The 21,351-nt window shown below is 46.7% G+C and overlaps 1 protein-coding gene across 7 annotated transcripts in view; it reads left to right on the plus strand.

Moving 5' to 3' along the window:
- LOC102933211 overlaps window positions 1-18,985 on the plus strand; it is a 67,335-nt gene extending 48,350 nt beyond the window's left edge. For all 7 annotated transcript variants that reach the window (XM_043541004.1, XM_043541006.1, XM_037878691.2 and 4 more), the window contains 2 exons: window positions 16,422-16,557; window positions 17,747-18,985. In XM_043541004.1, the coding sequence (XP_043396939.1) occupies window positions 16,422-16,557; window positions 17,747-17,802 (192 nt within the window). In that variant the 3' untranslated portion in view covers window positions 17,803-18,985. The remainder of the gene's footprint in view (window positions 1-16,421; window positions 16,558-17,746) is intronic.
- The last annotated feature ends 2,366 nt before the right edge of the window (window positions 18,986-21,351 follow it).

Below are 21,351 nucleotides of genomic sequence, written 5' to 3' on the forward strand. Positions count from 1 at the left end.
TGCTGGTCTGCCTATTAACGGAGCTTGGCCCTTTAAAACTCAGGATTCTTTTTTGAGTGCTGTCCCTGTGGGTGCTCCACTCCAAGTCACAGCGCGTCCCGGCGCTGTTGATCGGAGATCTTCAGTAGCAGTGCCTGGTCGGGACGCACGCGCTCAGCTACTGTCTTGCGTTGTCGTTAGGGTCTGCCTGAGCACGCGCGTCCCGCACCCCCCTCAGTTCCTTCTCAACCGTCGTCGGCTGAAGACGGGACTTGGGGCAGTGCTCATCTCTTCCCTGGTTACTGTGAGAAATAAGCAGAGAAAAATAGAAATAGTTAGCTAGCCATTTCCCAGTTCTCCCTTTCCTTTAGCATAGTTCATTAGTTTAAAAAAAAATATTCCCCCCCCTCAAGTTAGTCTCTTGTTGAGACTTCCCTGGCCGCTCATACTTTCGTTATGCTGTGGTCGTCAGGGTTTAAGAAATGTGGCTCCTGCAAGGAGTCTATGCTGCTGTCTGACGGGCACTTACTCTGTGTTAAATGCCTTGGCGAGACATACGTCTCTGCCAAGTGTTTCCACTGCACCAACTTAAAAACTAGAGCTCGACAGAGGCTTGCGGCTAAAAATGCTCCTCATGGAGAAAGCTCTGCAGCCGCCTACGAAGAAGGGCAGTAAACCCTCTCCCTCACGCTCCCCTGCCAAGTCAGAACTGACTGGGAGCACGGCTTCACCCTCTCACGCGAAGAGACAGGAAGCCCTAATGGCTCCTCTCAGAGACACTCAAAAGGGTAAAGGATCTCCCGCAAGGTCTTTACCCTTGGTGCTGACAGTGCCGAGAGCAGGCAACTCTGGCTTCCCCAGCACCTCAGCAGCAACTCACGCAGGGCGCAAAAGCAGGGACCTAACTTCCTGCAGGGGGAACCTCTCCTCAGCACCAGTCCTGCCGGCACCGACAATGGACTCTCTGCTGGTAATGCATTCCACACCGGTGCCGACAAGAATGTCGGCACCGAGCCTGCCTGCAGTCCCTGGAGCAGATTCAGACCCCCTGCGGGGCTCTAACAAACCTTTCGTGGCTCCTACAAAAATGAAACTAAAATCACTCCGGGCTGCCGCTCACACTTCACGCTCTGCAGCACGCCAGCCTAGGGAGCAGCAACAATTCCTGCATCAGCAAGATATCTCCGGCCCCTGAGCCTGACTCTCCGCTCCTCCACACGGAGCACTCACTGTTTAAACAGCGGCTCTCACCACCTGACCTGGCTACTTTCACTGATAGAGAACAACACACAGCAGCAGGCGGAGTTCTCCCTGCCTGAGTCTCCCCCTCCACCGGAGCCATACATACCCAAAGACATGGCGCATCATCAGAATCAGCCTCAGTTTCCCTACTTTGTCCTCCAGTGGCTGGGACCCAACTTTCCCTACCCGGTTCCCTGGCCTCAGTGGTACCCGTGGTCGGCTCCTGGCACTGCTCCTCCTTGTGCCCCTTCTACTCGACGGCAAGCTCATCCTACGCCTGTATCCCCAGCTCCAATAAACATCTAGAGCTCCTGAAACCCCTCTTGAAGAGGTGGGCTATGAACCCTTCCTGGATTTACTGGCTCCTATCTTGCCATCAGCCACAGAGGATGCCCTCATGCCTCCACCTCCATGAAACATGGACGACTTTAAGGAATTCCAGGAACTTTTCAAGAGCGTGGCACTCAGCCAGGAAATCCCTTTGGAGGAAGTCCAGGAGACAGAACATAGACTCCTCAAAATCCTCTATCCTTCTGCACCCTCAAAGATCGCACTACCCATAAATGAAGCTCTGCTAGAACCAGCTGATACTCTCTGGCAGACCCCTGCCCCCATCCCACCAACAGGGAAGAAAGCTGAATGTAGATACTACGTGCCCGCGAGGGACGTCGATTTCTTATTTTCCCATCCACAACCCAATTCTCTTGTGGTGGATGCAGCGACGCAGAGAACAAAGCAGCCACACCACTGGCCCACTCTGCAGGACAAGGACCTCAAATGCCTTGACCTCCTGGGCTGCAAGGTTTATACCTCTTCTGCTCTACAATTTAGAATTGTAAATTATTCTGCCCCCCTTGCAAGCTATGACTATGACAACTACAACAAGCTCTTTGATTTTGCCTCCCATATACCGGAGGACATGAGAGTGGACTTCAAGTTAGTCCTCGTCGAAGGTCAATTGGTGTCTAGGATGGCACTATAAGCATCCATGGACATGGCTGATCCAGCAGCCCGCACCACTGCCACTGCAGGTGATCTGCAGGTCTACCTGGCTTTCAGCATCCGGTCTCCCCAAAGATTTGCAGACCAAAGTGGAGGATCTCCCCTTTGACAAAGATAAACTCTTTTCCAAAAAAAACAATGAAGTCCTTCACACTATGAAAGACTCTAGAGCCACTTTGCGCACATTGGGCGTATACCCATCCATCCCCAGGAGACCACGGTATCAACCTAATCAGATGCCCCGGGCACAACAATATCAATATCACCGACCCCGGTATGACACTGGGAGAAACCACAACAGACCTCCTAGGCGCAGGCAAAACCAGGCGCAACCAACTACTTTCCACCTATCAGGTAACAAATAACAATTTTGAAGTGCTGGTCAGGGGTTCTGCACGACCACCTCTTGACTCCGCCGCCTATTTGCTCATTGGCTACCGCCTCCAGGCTTTCCACCATGTCTGGCAACAGATCACGCAGGACCGCTTGGTCCTGGAAATAGTTCAGTCAGGTTACTCCATCCCTTTCTTATCTTCCCCCTCCCATCCTTTCCCCTTCCCTGTCCCTCTTCAGGGACCCCTCTCACGAGCACCTTCTCCGCGTGGAGGTGGCTCATCTTCTCTACCTAGATGCAGTCGAACATGTACTGACGCAACATCGGGGGAAAGGGTTCTACTCCAACTACTTTCTGACCCAAAAGAAAGGCAGGGGGTGGAGACCTATTTTAGACCAAATTAGTGCCCTAGTTTGTGTACAAAATGTACACAGTAGTGTACAAAAATTCAAGATGGTCACATTGGGCACAATAATACCCGTGCTGGAACAAGGGGACTGGTTCACAGCCCTCGACCTACAAGATGACTATTTTCATATATTCATTCATCCAGCACACAGATGCTTCCTGTGATTCACACTCGGACACAACTACTTTCAATACAGAGTACTTCGACTCGGACTCTCCACAGCACCGTGGGTATTCTTCAAGACCCTAGCTGTAGTTGTAGCCCACCTCCGCAAACACAGCATTATATTTTTCCCCTACTTAGATGACTGCCTTATCAAAGCCAGCTCCTACGACGAGACATTAAATGCGACAAACTTTACCGTCTCCCTTTTCCACAGTCTAGGCTTGCAAATAAATTTCCAAAAATCCACCCTAATACCTACACAGCAGATAGAGTTCATTGGAGCTCACCTGGACTTGATTCGAACTAGAGCCTCGCTTCCACACAACAGATTCCTCACTATTACACATCTCATACACACGATCTCTGTTCGCCCCAGAATACAGGCACGGACCTGCCTTCAGCCTCTTGGTCACATGGCAGCCACCACCTTTGTGGTCAAATACGCCACGCTGCACATGAGATGCCTTCAGGGTTTTCATAGATTCATAGATATTTAGGTCAGAAGGGACCATTATGATCATCTAGTCCTACCTCCTGCACAATGCAGGCCACAGAATCTCACCCACCCACTCCTGCGAAAAACCTCTCCCCTATGTCTGAGCTATTGAAGTCCTCAAATCGTGGTTTAAAGACTTCAAGGAGCAGAGAATCCTCCAGCAAGTGACCCATGCCCCATGCTACAGAGGAAGGCGAAAAACCTCCAGGGCCTCTTCCAATCTGCCCTGGAGGAAAATTCCTTCCTGACCCCAAATATGGCGATCAGCTAAACCCTGAGCATATGGGCAAGATTCACCAGCCAGATACCCAGGAAAGAATTTTCTGTAGTAACTCAGATCCCACCCCATCTGACATCTCAACTCCAACTACAAACCCAACAGAGACAGTTTCTGCAGAACACTGACTCCGCCACCGAACTTATTGGCCTACCTACATTGGTGGACAAAACCAGAGAACCTATGCACGGGTGTTCCCTTCCATCCGCACTGCCCAGTACTCATGCTTACCACGGACGCTTCCCTGATAGTTTGGGGAGTGCACCTAGGCAACCACAAGGCACAGGGCTGCTGGTCCCTATCAGAGACACATCTGCACATCAATCTCACACTCAGCAGACACTTCTCCGAGGAACATGAATGGGAATTACATCCCATGATACTCCGACAGCTCTTCTCCCACTGGGGCACTCCATCGATAGACCTGTTTGCCACTTCTCAAAACCGTAAATGCCATCTGTTTTGCTCCAGAGCAGGACTCCGAAACGCATCTTTAGGGGATGCATTCCTCATTCCTTGGAACAACTCCCTCATGTACACTTTTTTCCACCGATTCCACTGATACACAGGGTTCTACGCAAGCTCACAGAGGACAAGGCCCGGGTCGTACTTATTGCCGCAGCTTGGCCCAGACAGACATGGTATCCCTACCTGCTACGCATGTCCATCCGTGCTCCCGGGACTCTCCCCGACAGACCAGATCTCCTCTCCCAGAACCGTGGTTGTCTTCTTCATGTGCAGCTTTGGAAACTCCATCTGATGGCGTGGTTCCTTCATGGTTTCAATCCCATGAATTAGCCTGCTCGGAACAGGTCCAACACGTCCTCCTGCACGGTAGAAGGGACTCCACTCGTAATGCTTACCTGCAAAAGTGGAAACGCTTCTCCATCTGGTGCTTCCACAGATGCCTAATACCCCAGACTACAACCCTCCCTGACATCTTAGACTATCTTTTCAAACTAAAACAGGATGGGCTTTCGCTCAGTTCTATCAGAGTACACCTCGCCGCCCTTACCACCTTCTGTGACACTCTGGACGGCTGTTCACTTTTTGGCCACCCCACCATGAAACGCTTCCTCACGGGCTTGCAACATCTCTACCATGAAATTCATTCACCAGTAGCCTCCTGGAGTCTCAACCTAGTTCTCCGCGCTCTTATGAAACCTCCTTTTGAGCCCCTGGTTACCTCATCCCTGCTCAACATGTCCATGAAAGTGGCTTTCTTGGTTGCCAGAATGTCAACGAGAAGGGTTAGTGAAATAAGCGCCCTGATGGCCTACCCTCCCTACACCATTTTCTCTAAAGACAGGGTTGCTATGCGACCCCATCCCAAATTCCTCCACAAGGTGGTGTCTACCTTCCACCTTAACCAGCCAACATACTTACCTGTATTCCATCCCAAGCCTCACACGACTCCACAGGAAGCGGCATTACATACCCTTGATGTCCAATGGGCTCTTGCATTCTATCTTGACAGAACTAAACCATTTCATAAATCCCCTAGGCTATTTGTTTCTACTACCAAGAGTTCAAAGGGTGAGGCTATCTCTAAGCAAAGACTCTCCAAGTGGATCTCGGACTGCATCAAATCCCGCTATCAGACCCAGAATGTTCAACCACCAGAGAGTGTTAGGACTCATTCTACTAGAGCAATGTCAACATCCATTGCCTTCCTTCATAAGGTACCTATTACAGACATATGCATGGCGGCCACATGGACATCTGACCACACATTTGCCAGACATTATGCCATCACATGGGATACCATGGCAGACACCATAGTCGCCCATATGGTACTGTCTACCGTTGTCCTTCAGTCCAAAAGCCCACCAACCATAGCGGGTACTGCTTCAAATTCACCTGGAGTGGAGCACCCACAGGGACAGCACTCGAAGAAGAAGAGAAAGTTACTCACCTTGCAGTAACTGAGGTTCTTCAAGATGTGGGTCTCTGTGGGTGCTCCACTACCTACCCTCTTCCCCCTACTTTGGAGTACTAATCAGATCACTCTGTGGTAGAGAAGGAACTGAGGGGATACGGGACACGTATGCTCAGGCAGACACTAACGACGCCGCAAGACAGCAGCTGAGTGCGTGCGTCCCGACCAGGCACTGCTACCGAAGATCTCCGATCAATGGCGCTGGGACACACCGTCACCTGGAGTGAAGCGCCCACAGGGACACACATCTGGAATGACCTCAGTTACTGCAAGATGAGTAACTTTCTCTTCTGGGAGATGTAGTTCTCACAGTTGCTTGGTAATTGTGGGCAGAACTGCAGTGCATGGTGGGAGAAAAAGCAGGCCCTTTAAAGGGCAACCTTTCCTTAAAGTGACTGGAGATGTTGCGGGAGGGAGAAAGGAGAGAGGGGAGCATGTACTTGTTGGGGAGAGTTCTCTGGAAAGACCAGGCCTTGTGTGGGGCTGATCACTTATAGAACCGGGTAGGCACTGAGCCAGGAGGGTCTGTGGAAAACGTTGGTGAAGATGCAGGAACCCTGAGGAGGAGTAAGTTTCTCAGGGCCTGAGGAGACAAGACATCAAAGGACCCAGGAAGAGGTAGAGTAAAAGAAGGAAAAGGCCTGCCACAATAGAGCAATGGTGTATGCTGGAGGTGCAGGATTGCCATCAGTTTTTGTCTAGGTGCTCAGGCCAGAGCTTCCAGTGAGGATTGGAGGAAGCCCCACTTTAACTGCTGAATGGGGCTTGCCATCCCAAAAGGGCCAAAAATCATGAGTCAGGCCCTAAAAAATTAATCATGCAATTGCCTTAAAAATCATGTGTTTTTTAAATAGGTGCTTTCTGTTTGACTTCTGAGTTTTGAGCCTTTGTTTCATGTTTGCAGTCTTTTCTCCACAACTGGAAGGGCTAGAAACTTACCCTTCTGTTTAAATGAAAGCTGAGATTCTCATTTAATCACACAACTCTAGGAGGTGGGGCTTTACGAAAAACACCAAATATCCCGAGACTTGTGATAAAATCCTGGGGAAGGGCAAAGGAAATTCTTTGTTTTGTGCTTGGCCTGCTTTTGTTTGTCTTGGAAGTGAGGCCAGAATCCAAACTAATGTAGTAGAAAGGAAACTGAGTACTGGTGGGCAAATTGAAGTAATGCTAGGGCCATAAAGAACCTGTGATAGCTAGCTACAGGTATAATGGAGTCCATAATGTAGTATTCGACTCATTCATTTTCTTTAGGCATATCCAGTCATGTGTCATGCGACTCTTATTAGAAAGCAATTGTAAAATTTCTGTAAAATTTCTTATAATGTAACTATTGTTTCAGTGGTTAATTGTATTATCTTTGTGATTATCAATAACTGGGGCAGAAAATAGCCCCAAATATGAGAGATTCCTTTCAAAGTTTTTAAGTGGCAATATCAATAATTCAGAACCAATCATTCACATAACAAATTTTCTGTTCACAAATTTTCTGTGAGCAGTCTGATTTTCTTGAATGTCTTCATTATTTGAAATTCTTTACTTGTTTGTTTGAATCATTCTTGAGCTTGTGAAAATTTAATATCTGAAGTTCAAGTGGTGTTGATTAGTTCTGAGGGAGTACGTAAGTCACATGGTAAATTTCTGTTCCACGACTGGAGGAACATAACTTCTAGAGTCAGGTTCTTCATTGAGCGGTGTCCCTGTGGGTGCTCCATTTCAGATGGCGGTGCGTCCCAGCATTGTCGATCGGAGATTTTGCTAGCAGTGTCTGGTTGGGGCATGCGTGCGCAGGAGCTGTCTTGTGGCGGCGCTAACGCCTCTTCGGGCGTGTGCATGCACTGACCCCCTCAGTTCCTTCTCAACTGTCCTCGGCTTGAGATGGAGTCTGTTAGCAGATTTTAGTTAGATTTTAGAGATTTAGGATAGTACTTACAGTGTTAATAGTGAATAGTGATTTTAGAGATTTAGGATAGTACTTATAGTGTTAATAGTTAGTTTAAGCTTGGATTTAAGTAGATGTAGCTTTTAGTAGTGTACATTTCTTTCTCCCCATCCTCAAAACCTTGAAGAGGGACAAAAACAAAAATGCCTGGATCACCAGATTTTAAAAACTGCACATCTTGCAAGGATGCTATGCTGGTCTCAGACAGACATTCACTCTGTGTCTGCTGCCTGGGGGAGTTGCACATCCCTCAAAAATGTGCTCACTGTAGTAACCCAAAGGCAAGGGCAAGGAGAGATAGGGATCTCTGCCTAAAATGCATCCTAATGGAGAAAACATTGACCCATCGAAACGGAATCCACATGTGGCTCCCCTGGGGCCATGTCACTGGACAGAGCTAGTGCCTTGTCCTCAGAGAAATCAAGGAAGAGAGCGTTATCATCTCCAAGCTGAGAACCTTTAAAAAAGAAACAGTCTCCGGCGAGATCCGTGCCCTCGATGTCAAGCTTCTCTAGAGTGAGCACCTTCGATACACCGGACACCTCCAGCACCATCTGCCATGGGACCTCTGCCGGCAAAGTTAAGGAGTCGAGCAGCAGGCACCATTCAGCCTCCTCCTCCTACTCCACGGCATCCTCTACCCCAGCGAAAGGAATGGCACCGCAACCGATGCTGCAAACCATGGCACCCCCTCCAGCACTGATGATAGTGGCACAGAGCATAGAACAACCTAATCAAGACACCACGGTGCCGAGAAAGGCCACACACAAGTGATTGGCACCGAAAGCAGTGGCACCGCAAACAGTAGCACCAATGTCTGCCGAACAAACTTCAACAACTCAGATTGCATCTGCACCGACTCTCCTCTACTTGGCACGGTGGATTCGCCGGTACCTACGGCACCAGACCAACCCCACTCTCCCATCGCACCACCATTTTCAAGAGATGAAGAAGATGAAGAAAAGGAAGCTGTCTTCTTTTCTGACCATTCTTCCCCAACAGCAACCAAATACAAAAGAAAATCAGACCCAAATAAGGGCTTACCACCATGGCTGGCTAACCCCTGGATATGCCCACCCATGCCATTCCAGTTACAGTGGCCACAATGGGACCCATGGGCAGCTTTTAGGGCGCAATTCCGACGGCCTACATCCGTGAACAGAAAAACCATAAAATCAGCATCGACTTCAGTACCCGAACTCTCTGAAGCCACAGAGGAAGGGGAAGAAGAAAGAGATATCACATTAGAACATGGTGAGCCTCTAGAATACAACTCCTCATGCTTTACGGATGAAACAGTTATACCCACAACTACAACGGCCCCGATGACTTCAAAAACCTCTAGGAGCTCTTCGGGGAGTGGCACAGAACCAGAACATCCCTCTAGAGGAAGTACAGGAGACACAACACTAACTCCTGAAAATACTCCATACATCAGCTTCCTCCAAGATCCCCATCCCCATCAATGATGTCCTCCTGAAACCAGCAGACATAATGTGGCAAACACTGGCCTCCATCCCACCAACCAACAAGTGCACGGATAGGAAATACCACATGCCAAATAAAGGGATGGAATTCCTATTTGCGCACCCACCACCAAACTCCTTGGTGGTGGATGCAGTAAATCAAAGAAACAAACAATATAAATCCACTCCTCAAAACAAAGAATGGAAGAGACTGGATCTTCTAGGCCAAAAAGTGTACACATCAGCTACACTGCAATTCCTCACTGCAAATTACACCGTGCTACTGGCAAACTATGATCATGACAATTATAACAAATTCACAGAATTCACCCAGAATATACCTGAGGGGGAAAGAGAACAATTCCGGGCCATTGTGAACAAAGGCCAGCTTATCTCCAGGACAGCACTACAGGCCGCCCTCAACGTGCCAGACACAGCATCTCACGTGACGGCAACAGCCATTATAATGTCAGGACATCATGGCTGAATTCATCAGGAATCTCCAAAGAACTGCAACACAAAGTGGAAGATTTGCCTTTTGACAGAGAGAGACTATTTTTGCCCAAAACCGATGAAGTTCTCCAGTCCATGAAAGATTCCAGGGCGACCCTCCGAACATTAGGGCTATACACAACACCAAACAGGAGGCAACTTGATCAGCCATACAACTGAAACAGGGACAACACATCTCAACGACAGCAGTGACCATACGAATCAAGGGGACAAAGAAATAGACCACAAAGATACCAACAGAATCAACCCCAGAACTCAGCGTCTCAACCACCACCAAACAAACCGCAATTTTGAAGTATTGGTCAAGGGTCTGCATGACCTCCCCATAGCACCAGCATCAGCGGACAACACACAAATCTTTGGGCACTGACTCAGGCCATTTTACACCAACTGGGCTGTGATCACATCTGATCAGTGGGTTTTAAAACTAATTCTAATGGGCTATGCCATCCCTTTTACATCTATACCAACTACCCACCCTCCTTCCCGGTTCTTCTGCAGGGACCCTTCTCACAAGCATCTATTGAGACAAGAGGTGCATCACTTTCTGCAAATAGGCGCAATGGAACTAGTTCCAACACAACACAGAGGGAAGGGATTTTATTCCCATTACTTTCTGACTCAAAAGAAAAATGCGGGGTGTAGACCCATCCTAGACCTAAGAAAACTCAACAAATTCATCTGCCCACAGTTTCAAAATGGTCACCCTGAACTCGATCATCCCTATGCTGGAAGAAGGGGACTGGTTTGCAGCCCTTGACCTGCAAGATGCATACTTTCACATTACAATCCATCCAGCTCATAGATGCTTCCTAAGGTTCACAGTAGGACAAGAACACTTCCAATACAGAGTGCTACCATTTGGCCTATCGACAGCATCGAGAGTGTTCACCAAAGCACACGGCTGCACAGACAAAGGATACTCATATTCCCTTACTTAGACGACTGCCTAATCAGGGGTTCCATAAAGACAGAAACAGAAAGAGGTGTTCAATTAACCATCTCCCTCTTCCACTCCCTGGGGCTACAAATCAATGAAAGGAAATCCACCCTCACTCCAGTATAACAACTGGAATTCATAGGTGCTCGCCTGTACTCACTCCCTTCCAGAGCCCCGCTTTACCATGATGACCTCCCTTATATTGGTGGTCTCGCACAGCTCATGGTGCATGCATGCACCTGCTTACAACTACTGGGACACATGGCGACCACCACGTTCATAGTCAAGCATGCCAGGCTACACATGCGGTGCCTATAAAGATGGCTAAATACAGTCTACAACCACGAAGGCACAGCCTAAACAAGAGACTCACACCCACCACAGAGGCGATTCAATCGCTGCACTGGTGGACAAACCCATCAAACGTGTGCTCAGGCATACCTTTCCAACAGGAAGAAGAACAGGAGTACTTGTGGCACCTTAGAGACTAACAAATTTATTAGAGCATAAGCTTTCGTGGGCTACAGCCCATTTCATCGGATGCATAGAATGGAACATACAGTAAGATATAGATAGATAGATATAGATATACACATACAGATAAGTTGAAGTTACCAGACAAACTGTGAGAGGCTAATTAGTTAAGATGAGCTATTATCAGCAGGAGAAAAAAACTTTTGTAGTGATAATCAAGCTGGCCCATTTAGACAGTTGATAAGAAGGTGTGAGGATACTTAACTTAAGGAAATAGATTCAGTATGTGTAATGACCCAGCCACTCCCAGTCTCTATTCAAACCCAAGTTAATGGTATCTAGTTTGCATATTAAATCAAGCTCAGCAGTTTCTCATTGGAGTCTGTTTTTGAAGCTTTTCTGTTGCAAAATTGCCATCCTTAAATCTTTTACTGAGTGGCCAGAAAGGTTGAAGTGATCTCCTATGAGTTTTTGAATGTTATGATTCCTGATGTCAGATTTGTGTCCATTTATTCTTTTGCTTAGAGGCTGTCCAGTTTGGCCAATGTACATGGCAGAGGGGCATTGCTGGCACAGGGTGGCATATATCACATTGGTAGATGTGCAGGTGAACGAGCCTCTGATAGTGTGGCTGATGTGATTAGATCCTATGATGGTGTCACTTGAATAAATATGTGGACACAGTTGGCATCGGGCTTTGTTGCAAGGATAGGTTCCTGGGTTAGTGGTTTTGTCGTGTGGTGTGTGGTTGTTGGTGAATATTTGCTTCAGGTTGGGGGGCTGTCCGTAAGTGAAGACTGGTCTGGCTCCCAAGATCTGTGAGAGTGAGGGATCATTTTTCAGGATAGGTTGTAAATCTTTGATGATGAGCTGGAGAGGTTTTAGTTGGGGGCTGAAGGTGACAGCTAGTGGCGTTCTGTTATTTTCTTTGTTGGGCCTGTCTTGTAGTAGGTGACTTCTGGGTACTCTTCTGGCTCTGTCAATCTGTTTTTTCACTTCCGCAGGTGGGTATTGTAGTTGTAAGAATGCTTGATAGAGATCTTGTAGGTGTTTGTCTCTGTCTGAGGGATTGGAGCAAATGCGGTTATATCTTAGAGCTTGGCTGTAGACAATGGATCGTGTGGTGTGTCCTGGATTGAAGCTGGAGGCATGCAGGTAAGTATAGTGGTCAGAAGGTTTCCGGTTTAGGGTGGTGTTTATGTGACCATCACTTATTAGCACAGTAGTGTCCAGGAAATGGACGGCTTGTGTGGGTTGGTCTAGGCTGAGGTTGATGGTGGGATGGAAATTGTTGAAATCATGGTGGAATTCCTCAAGGGCTTCTTTTCCTCGGGTCCAGATGATGAAGATGTCATCAATGTAGCACAAGTAGAGTAGGAGTGTCTGGGGATGACAGCTAAGGAAGCGTTGTTCTAAGTCAGCCATAAAAATGTTAGCATACTGTGGGGCCATGTGGGTACCCATAGCAGTGCCGCTGACTTGAAGGTATATATTGTCCCCAAATGTGAAATAGTTATGGGTGAGGACAAAGTCACAAATTTCAGCCATCAGTTTTGCCGTGCATTATCGGGAAACACTATCAGTTCAAATCACAACAGACAGCTCCGTGATCGGATGGGGGGCCCCCCTGAAACAATATACTGCCCTGGGCAAATGGTCACCAATAGAGACGCACCTTCTCATAAACCTACTGGAACTACACACAGTCCGCAGTGCATGCTACCACTTCCTTCCACTCATAAGAAACAGAATGATAAGGATATTAACAGACAACATTGCTTGCATGTTGTATATCAGCCTCCAGGGTGAAGCGTGATCCCACTCATTATGTATGGAAGCTCTAAAGTTATGGAACTGGGAAAGTATAACATCACTATAACAGCTTCATAGCTACTAGGCTGTCTGAATATCATGGCGGACACACTAAGCAGACAGTTCTCACAAGAACACGAATGGGAACTGAATGACAAAATGACACAACTCATCTTCGGAGGTGGGGAAATTCATCCATAGACCTATTTGCCACACAAGCAAACAAGAAATGCCCAGGATTCTCCTCATAAGAAGGACAGGGAACACAATCACTGGGAGACATGTTCCTGATAAAATGGAACGCCCATCTCTTATATGCTTTCCCTCCAATTCCTCTAATCTCCAGAGTCATACACAAAATACAAACCAACAGGGCCAAGATAATCCTCATAGTGCCAACATGGCCCAGACAGACTTTGTTCCCTTATCTGAATCGCATGGCAATATGCACTCCATTCAATATCCCTTGATGACATGATCTCCTCTCACAGGACAACGGACAAGTCCTCCATCCCAATCCAGGGAAAATTCACCTCAGAGCATGACTCCTTCATGGCTCTGAGGGAACGAATTAACTTGTTCGGATCAAATACAACAGATACTGATTAACAGCAGGAAACAAAACACACGACATACATACCCCTAAAAATGGAAGAGATTTTCCATTTGGTGCCAAAACAAACAAATATCAGCAAACCAAACCCCACTCCCATTGATCGTGGAGTACCTACTATCATTAAATAAATCAGAACTGGCTACAAACTCGATCAAGGTCAACCTCGCGGCAATAACCGCCTTCCACCAACAGATAGAAGGGACATCAGTATTCGCCTGCCTGATCACAAAGAGATTCATAACGGGCCTACAAAACGTGTACCCGGACATTTGTGAACCTACTCCGGCATGGGACTTAAACCTAGTGCTCAAATGCTTAACCAGAAAACCATTGAAACCCTTAGCATCTTGCTCTATGCTCCATTTATCAATGAAAGTAACATTCTTAATAGCCATCACATCGGCACAAAGAGAGAGTGAGTGAGATTGGGGCGCTCATGGCTCACCCCTCATACACAATATTCCACAAGGACTAAGTGACTCTGAGGACTCAACCAAAATTCATGTCCAAAATATCATCCTCATTCCACCTTAACCAGCCAATTCACCTACCCACTTTCCACCCTAACCCACACAACAACCCACTAGAGGCGGCATTACACACATTAGATGTCTGCCACGCCTTGGCCTTTTACCTAGACAGCACAAAGACCTTTTGTAAGTCACCCAGACTGTTTGTATCAACAACAGAAATGTCAAAAGGCACAGCTATATCAACACAAAGACTATCGAAGTGGATATCAAACTGCATCCACTTGTGCTACTCCTTATGAAACACTGAAGCCCCAACAGGCACCAGAACACACTTGACAAGGGCTGTAGCAACTTCTACAGCATTCCTGCACAACGTGCCCATCCTTGACAAATGCAGAGCAACTACATGGGCATCCGAACATACTTTCACCAATCATTATGCAATCATGCTTAGCTCAAGCCCTGACACTAAATTAGGCTGTAGAGTCCTAGCAGCAGCTACACAATCAACTCCAAAGTCCCTTCCATCTGCATGAGGGCACTGCAATACATTCTCATGAAGTGGAGCACCCACAGGGACTCCACTCGATGAAGAAGAGAAGGTTACTCACCTTGTGCAATAACTGAGGTTCTTTGAGATGTGTGTCTCTGTTTGTTGCTCCACTACCCACCCTCCTCCCCTCTACTTTGGAATAAGAATCAACTGCTCCAGGGTAGAGAAGGAACTGAGGGGTCGGCATGTGTGCATGCCAGAAGAGGCGTCAGCGCCACCATGAGACAGCTATTGCGCATGCGCGTCCCGACCAGACACTGCTAGCAAAATCTCCAATCGACTGCTCCGGGATGCACTGCCACCTGAAGTGGAGCATCCACAGGGACACATCTTGAAGAACCTCAGTTACTGCACAAGGTGAGTAACCTTCTCTTTCTAGTGAAAATACACTTATGAGTTTAAGATTTATTTTCCTCAAATAACCTCTAATATTCTCTTAAGATACGTTGTTTCCATGAATGAATATCCCTGGTAGAGAGCTCATTTAGTAGCGTAGTCATGGAAAGCAGACACACAAGGGGTGCAAGCTCAACCAAAATACATCATTTGTTTACTTAAGTGAACATTCATGAACATTTCTTGGGGTATTTCCATCTCTTTAGATTTATGTACATTGGTCATTGTCCTTGTATCTGAGCGGCTCGTCTCCATTACTTCCACTTTCTGTAAGGAGTGTTCTGAGAGATTTCTCAGATTTCTCCTTGTATAACTTTTAAAAATTAAATTAATAACACAGCAGACAATTGTCTGTGAAACAACAAAGACTAAGGTTATTTTCCATCTCTTCAGCAGTTCTAGAACATTAAGGTCAAATTATATCCACTCCAGGATGGGTGCACTGTGGGGCGATGGAGGCACTTCTTCTTGCTAGTGCAGTTGACAGTGTTAGTTTCCCAGAAAGTGATGGTAATGGGGCCAGGGCTTCACATTGGCCAGCAGAGCTAGCGTGGTATGGATGGGAGAATACACTGCACTGTTTGAAAGTGTGCTGGAGCTGCTGATGCATTGTGAGCAACGCCAGAGGACATGGGGGAATTCCTCTCCAGGTGCCTTCTGGAGCATGGATCCTCCCGCCTTCCCCTAATGCAGGGCTTCTCAACCTTTTCCTCTTTGAGGCCCCCCCCCCAACATGCTATAAAAACACCACAGCCCACCAGTGCCACAACTGTTTTTCTGCATATAAAAATCAGGGACAGCATTAGGTGTTAGCAAGTAGAGCAATTGCCCCAGGCCCTTACACCACAGAGGGGCCCGCAAAGCTAAGCTGCTCAGGCTTTGGCTTCAGCCTCGGGTGGCGGAGCCCCGGGCTTTGGGGGCTTGGCAGGACTTTGGCTTTCTGCCCTGGGCCCCAGTGAGTCTAATGCTGGCCCTGCTTGGCGGCCCCCCTAAAACCTGCTCGTGGCCCCCCAGGAGACCGCCGACCCCTGGTTGAGAACCACAGCCCTAATGTACAAGCAGTGGTTTAAAGCCGTAGGATAGTTGCAAGATTTTTTTTATTAGACTCAAGTACCTTATAACAGCTTGAAATGTTTAATATTTAATGAACTTCTAGTTCTTCAACTACATTTTGTCTAATATATGCAGACCATATGTTCTTCGACTCCTATTTAACAGAAAATTTTGTAATTACTTTTCCCATCATTGCCTATGAACAAGTATTTCTATTCAGATAGTCTGTATTTATTATACTCTGCACTGTATACAGACAATCACAAAACTTTATATTTATTTATAATTTATTTTTATTTTTATATTTTATTTATTTATTTATATTCTATTTATATTTTAGCAGGCCATTTTAAATTCGTCAGCAGTGTCTGCATCCCACAGAGATGACATAGTGAAAGAAGACAGAGAAAAAACAAACCCTTTATTGGCTGAGACTGAATCAGAACTAGAAACTGAATCCTTGGACAAGCCAAAAGGTACATAGCATAGACCAATAAACTAATATTTCTGTTTTATCTGAGGAGTTCAAATGGGGAATCCTGTACTTTCTCAATTGACAAGCAGGAAAATCTAAATTGTAGTTTGACACATAGTCCCCTTCTATCACATGGGAAATGTCTTAAGAAGAACCCCTGCTAGGTCTTGGCTTCTTAAATACTTCGTCTCACCAACTGAAGGAATTCATTACACAGATTCAGGTGAGTCCATGATAGATACTAAGGTGTGAAGGGACCATTATGATCATCTAGTCCGACCTCCTGCACAAAGCAGGCCACAGAATCTCACCCACCCACTCCTGCGAAAAACCTCTCACCTATTGAAGTCCTCAAATCGTGGTTTAAAGACTTCAAGGAGCAGAGAATCCTCCAGCAAGTGACCCATGCCCCATGCTACAGAGGAAGGCGAAAAACCCCCAGGGCCTCTTCCAATCTGCCCTGGAGGAAAATTCCTTCCCGACCCCAAATATGGCGATCAGCTAAACCCTGAGCATATGGGCAAGATTCACCAGCCAGATACCCAGGAAAGAATTTTCTGTAGTAACTCAGATCCCACCCCATCTAACATCCCGTCACGGGCCATTGGGCCTATTTAACATGAATATTAACCTTGTATCATTTTAACTCATGATTTTGGAAGTAGCTAGAGCCAGAGTAGCATTTATTTATTTATTTATTTATTTGTATTACTCTAGTGCCTAGAAGTCCCAGTTATGGACCAAAACCCTATTGTACTAGGCATTGTACAAACACAGAACAGGGCAGTCCCTTGAAGCATGACCAACCGTGAGGAGGTCTCAAAGTGACTAATTGACCCACAATAGGTGGGCCATTGCATTTAATAAGCAGGAAACCAGTGCCACAGTGACATGATTGTGTAGGTTGTGCAGGGCATTCTGTAAAAACAGGGCCTTGTGGAATTGAGAAGTGTTCTGTGTAGAACTACATTAACAAACTGAAGCACGTTAATATGGAAGTGGAAAGAATACCTGTGAGGATTTCAGAATAACAGATGTAAGTCACTGAAATGACATGGGGTGCAGATTAGTGAGTGATAGCCTCAGTTGACCCATATCAGTTTAATTCAGTGACTAGCAAAGTATCAGCCAGGAATCATCTTACCAATGAATTATTTTTAATATATCTTATATTTTTGCAATAATTTCAGAATCACATAATGCAGAAGAGCCAACTGTAAATGCTGCAGATGATGAACCAGCATAAACATCAGAACAATCAGAAGAGTTTTAGGGACATGGCAACCCCCCCAAAATATCTCAGATAGTTAAGTATCAGGTTTTTAATCTTGAGATGCCTATGCATTTTAATTTTATAGGTACCTCTTTCCATAAGTCTCTAGGCATCTTAGCAAAAATAACTGAAAACATAATATATGACAGTTCCACACACACAGCTCTAGTAGAGCTTCCTAATCTGGCTGGGCATTTCCCAGACTGTTGTGTTTGGGATCCAGTGATATGGGCCCTGTGTGCTCTTTAAGTCTCCTGAACAGAGTCCAGACCTTACCCCTGTGACAGTGAAAGCCAACAGACACACAGACAAACTTTGCACAGCATTCTAAAATACCATTACTCTTTACTTAGCAACACAAGAGATACACAGACAACATAATAAGCACAACTCAGTTTCCTCACCACTCTGGAGAGTTCTTTGGACTTGGGCTTCCTCTGGGATGTCCAGGATCCTTCTTTTGCAGCTCTTGGTTTCTTTTTAGAATCATTGAGTACTTCTAAGTTAGCTAGGTTTCTCTGACCTTGAGCATGCACTTCTCTTCCTCTCTCCTGCCCAAAGCTTCCTGTGTCTTAATCTGTGAGTCTTCCCTCACATTTTTATGGCCACTACCAACTTCTAGTTACTTTGTTCTCCTGCTGGGTATTTTCTGATTCCCCTTCCTGCAGAGACACTTGGTTGAACTGATTTCCCTACTTGGGCAATCTCCTTAGCATACCCTTTGGTCAGAGAACAGTCATTAAGGTTCACAACTCCCTGGTCTGGTGGAATCCACATCCTCACAGAAGTGTTTCCTGATACAACAATTTCATGATTTCATAACATCAAACAAAATTCATAAGTTGTACCTGGAGTCCCCAAATAATCACAGTGACACATAATGCGGAAATATTTGGACATATGCAGGAAAATTATTTGTATTATTATAATAGTGTCCAGAGGCCCCAGCTGCGATTGTAGGGCCCCATTGTGCCAAGTGCTGTACAAACACATTTAAGAATTTTATTAAGATGATGTTAAAATAAAAAGAAAATGGTACAGAGTTTAAGCGTAGAAGTTTCTGGTTATCAGGGAATAACGTACAGATTATAAAACAATCCCTGTCCCAAAGAGTTCACATCTTGAGGCCCTGAACCTGTGAACACTTGCAAACATGCTTAATTTAAAAAAAAGACCAACACAGTTTGTGAGAAAGTTTCCTTATGCCCATTTTAACTGGGGCACATAGAAACTCGAGGCCTGGTCTATACTACAAAGTTTATGTCGTATTTAGCAGCATTACATCGAATTAACCCTGCACCTGTCCACCCAATGAAGCCATTTTTTTCCACATAAAGGGCTCTTAAAGCCGATTTCTGTACTCCTCCCCAATGAGGGGATTAGCGCTGATATCGACATCACTGTTTCGAATTTGGGTTAGTGTGGACGCAATTTGAAGGTATTGGCCTCCGGGAGCTATCCCATAGTGCACCATTGTGACCTCTCTGGACAGCAGTCTGAACTCGGATGCACTAGCCAAGTGTACAGGAAAAGCCCTGGGAACTTTTGAATCTCATTTCCTGTTTGGCCAGGCGAGCTCATCAGCACAGGTGACCATGCAGAGCTCATCAGCACAGGTGACCATGCAGTCCCAGAATCAAAAAAGAGCTCCAGCATGGACCAAACGGGAGGTACTGGATCTAATCACTGTATGGGGAGAGGACTCTGTGCTATCAGAACTCCGTTCCAAAAGACGAAATGCCAAAACATTTCAAAAAATTTCCAAGGCCATGAGGGACAGAGGCTACAGCGGGGACACAATACAGTGCTGCGTGAAACTTAAGGAACTCAGACAAGCGTACCAGAAAAACCAAAGAATCAAACGGACGCTCCGGGACAGAGCCCCAGACATGCCACTTCTATGCTGAGCTGCATGCAATTCTGCGGGGGGGCCACCACTGCTACCCCACCCCTGTGTGTGGACTCCGATGATGGGGTACTCTTCGCCATCCCTGAGGATTTTGTGGACGGGGACGATGAGGAGGAGGAGGACGAGGTTGAGGAGAGCACACAGCACACCGTTCTCCCCGACAGCCAGGATCTTTTTCTCACCCTGACTGAAATAGCCTCCCAACCCAACGAAGCTGGAGAAGGGACCTCTGGTGAGTGTACCTTTTAAAATATACTACATGTTATAAAAGCAAGCGTTTTTTAATGATTAAGTAGCCCTGAGGACTTGGGATGCATTCGTGCTCAGTATAGCTACAGGAAAATTCTGTTAACGTGTCTGGGGATGGAGCGGAAATCCTCCAGGGACATATCCGTGAAGGTCTCCTGGAGGTACTCTAAAAGCCTTTGTAGAAGGTTTCTGGGGAGAGCAGCCTTATTCCATCCTCCGTGGTAGGACACTTTACCACACCATGATAGTAGCAAGTAATCTGGTATCATTGCATGACAAAGCTCGGCATCGCATGGTCCCAGTGTTTGCTGACATTCAAGCAACATCCGTTCTTTATCTCTCTGTGTTATCCTCAGGAGAGTGATATCGTTCATGGTAACCTGGTTGAAATAGGGGAATTTGATTAAGGGGACATTCAGAGGTGGCTAGTCCTACTGGGCTGTTTGCCTGTGGCTGAAAAGAAATCCTCCCCGCAGTTAGCCACGCTGTGGGGTGAGAGGGGAGGCATTGGCGCTGAGCTGTTTGCGTTTGGCTAGCAGGGATCTTCCCTGATACCAGCCATGTGGTAGGGGGAGGGGTAAAGTGATCATCCCAGAGAATTGGATGGGGGCAAGGGGGTTAGTTTGGTTTCTGCTGCTGCACGTTAACAGGAAAACTGCAGCACTAAATGGCCAACTCAACGTGCTTTGCTTGGTATGGGAGAGGAGGGGGCTGCTGTTATGAAGGTTGCAGAAGCCAAAAGACTATGGCTTACCATGGCCGTCTGCAAGCCGAATTCTGTTGCCCGGCCCTGCGTGTGTGATCTCTAACACCAAAGCCACAAGCACTCAATATAAGATGCAAAATGCGACCTTGTACCAAAATCACATGTGCTATGTAATGTGAATAGTGTTGTTCACCGTGAAAGAGTATAGCCATTGTTCTGTAAAATGTATCTTTTAAAATACTTCATTCCCTTTTTTTGCTCCAGCAGCTGCAAATGTTTCAAGTGTCCCTCCACTGTCCCAAAGGCTCACTCAGATAAGGCGGCGAAAAAAACGCACGTGCAATGAAATGTTCTCTGAGCTCATGCAGTTGTCCGGCACTGACAGAGCTGTGTGGAGGGACACAATACCAGAGTACAGGACAGTGGCCGATGAACGTGGGGAGAAGTGGCTGCAGGAAGATCAGAGGAGGCATGATGCAATGCTGGGGCTACTGTGGGATCAAACGGACATGCTCTGGCGTCTGGTGGAGGTTCATGAACGGCAGCGGGATCACGGACTGCCACTGCAGCCCCTGTTTAACCGCCCTCCCTCCTCCCCATGTTCCATAGCCTCCTCACCCAGACGCCCAAGAACTCGGGGTGGGGGAGGCTCCGGGCA

This window comes from Chelonia mydas, chromosome 1, assembly GCF_015237465.2.
Source record: "Chelonia mydas isolate rCheMyd1 chromosome 1, rCheMyd1.pri.v2, whole genome shotgun sequence".
In the NCBI taxonomy this organism is placed as follows: domain Eukaryota; kingdom Metazoa; phylum Chordata; order Testudines; family Cheloniidae; genus Chelonia; species Chelonia mydas.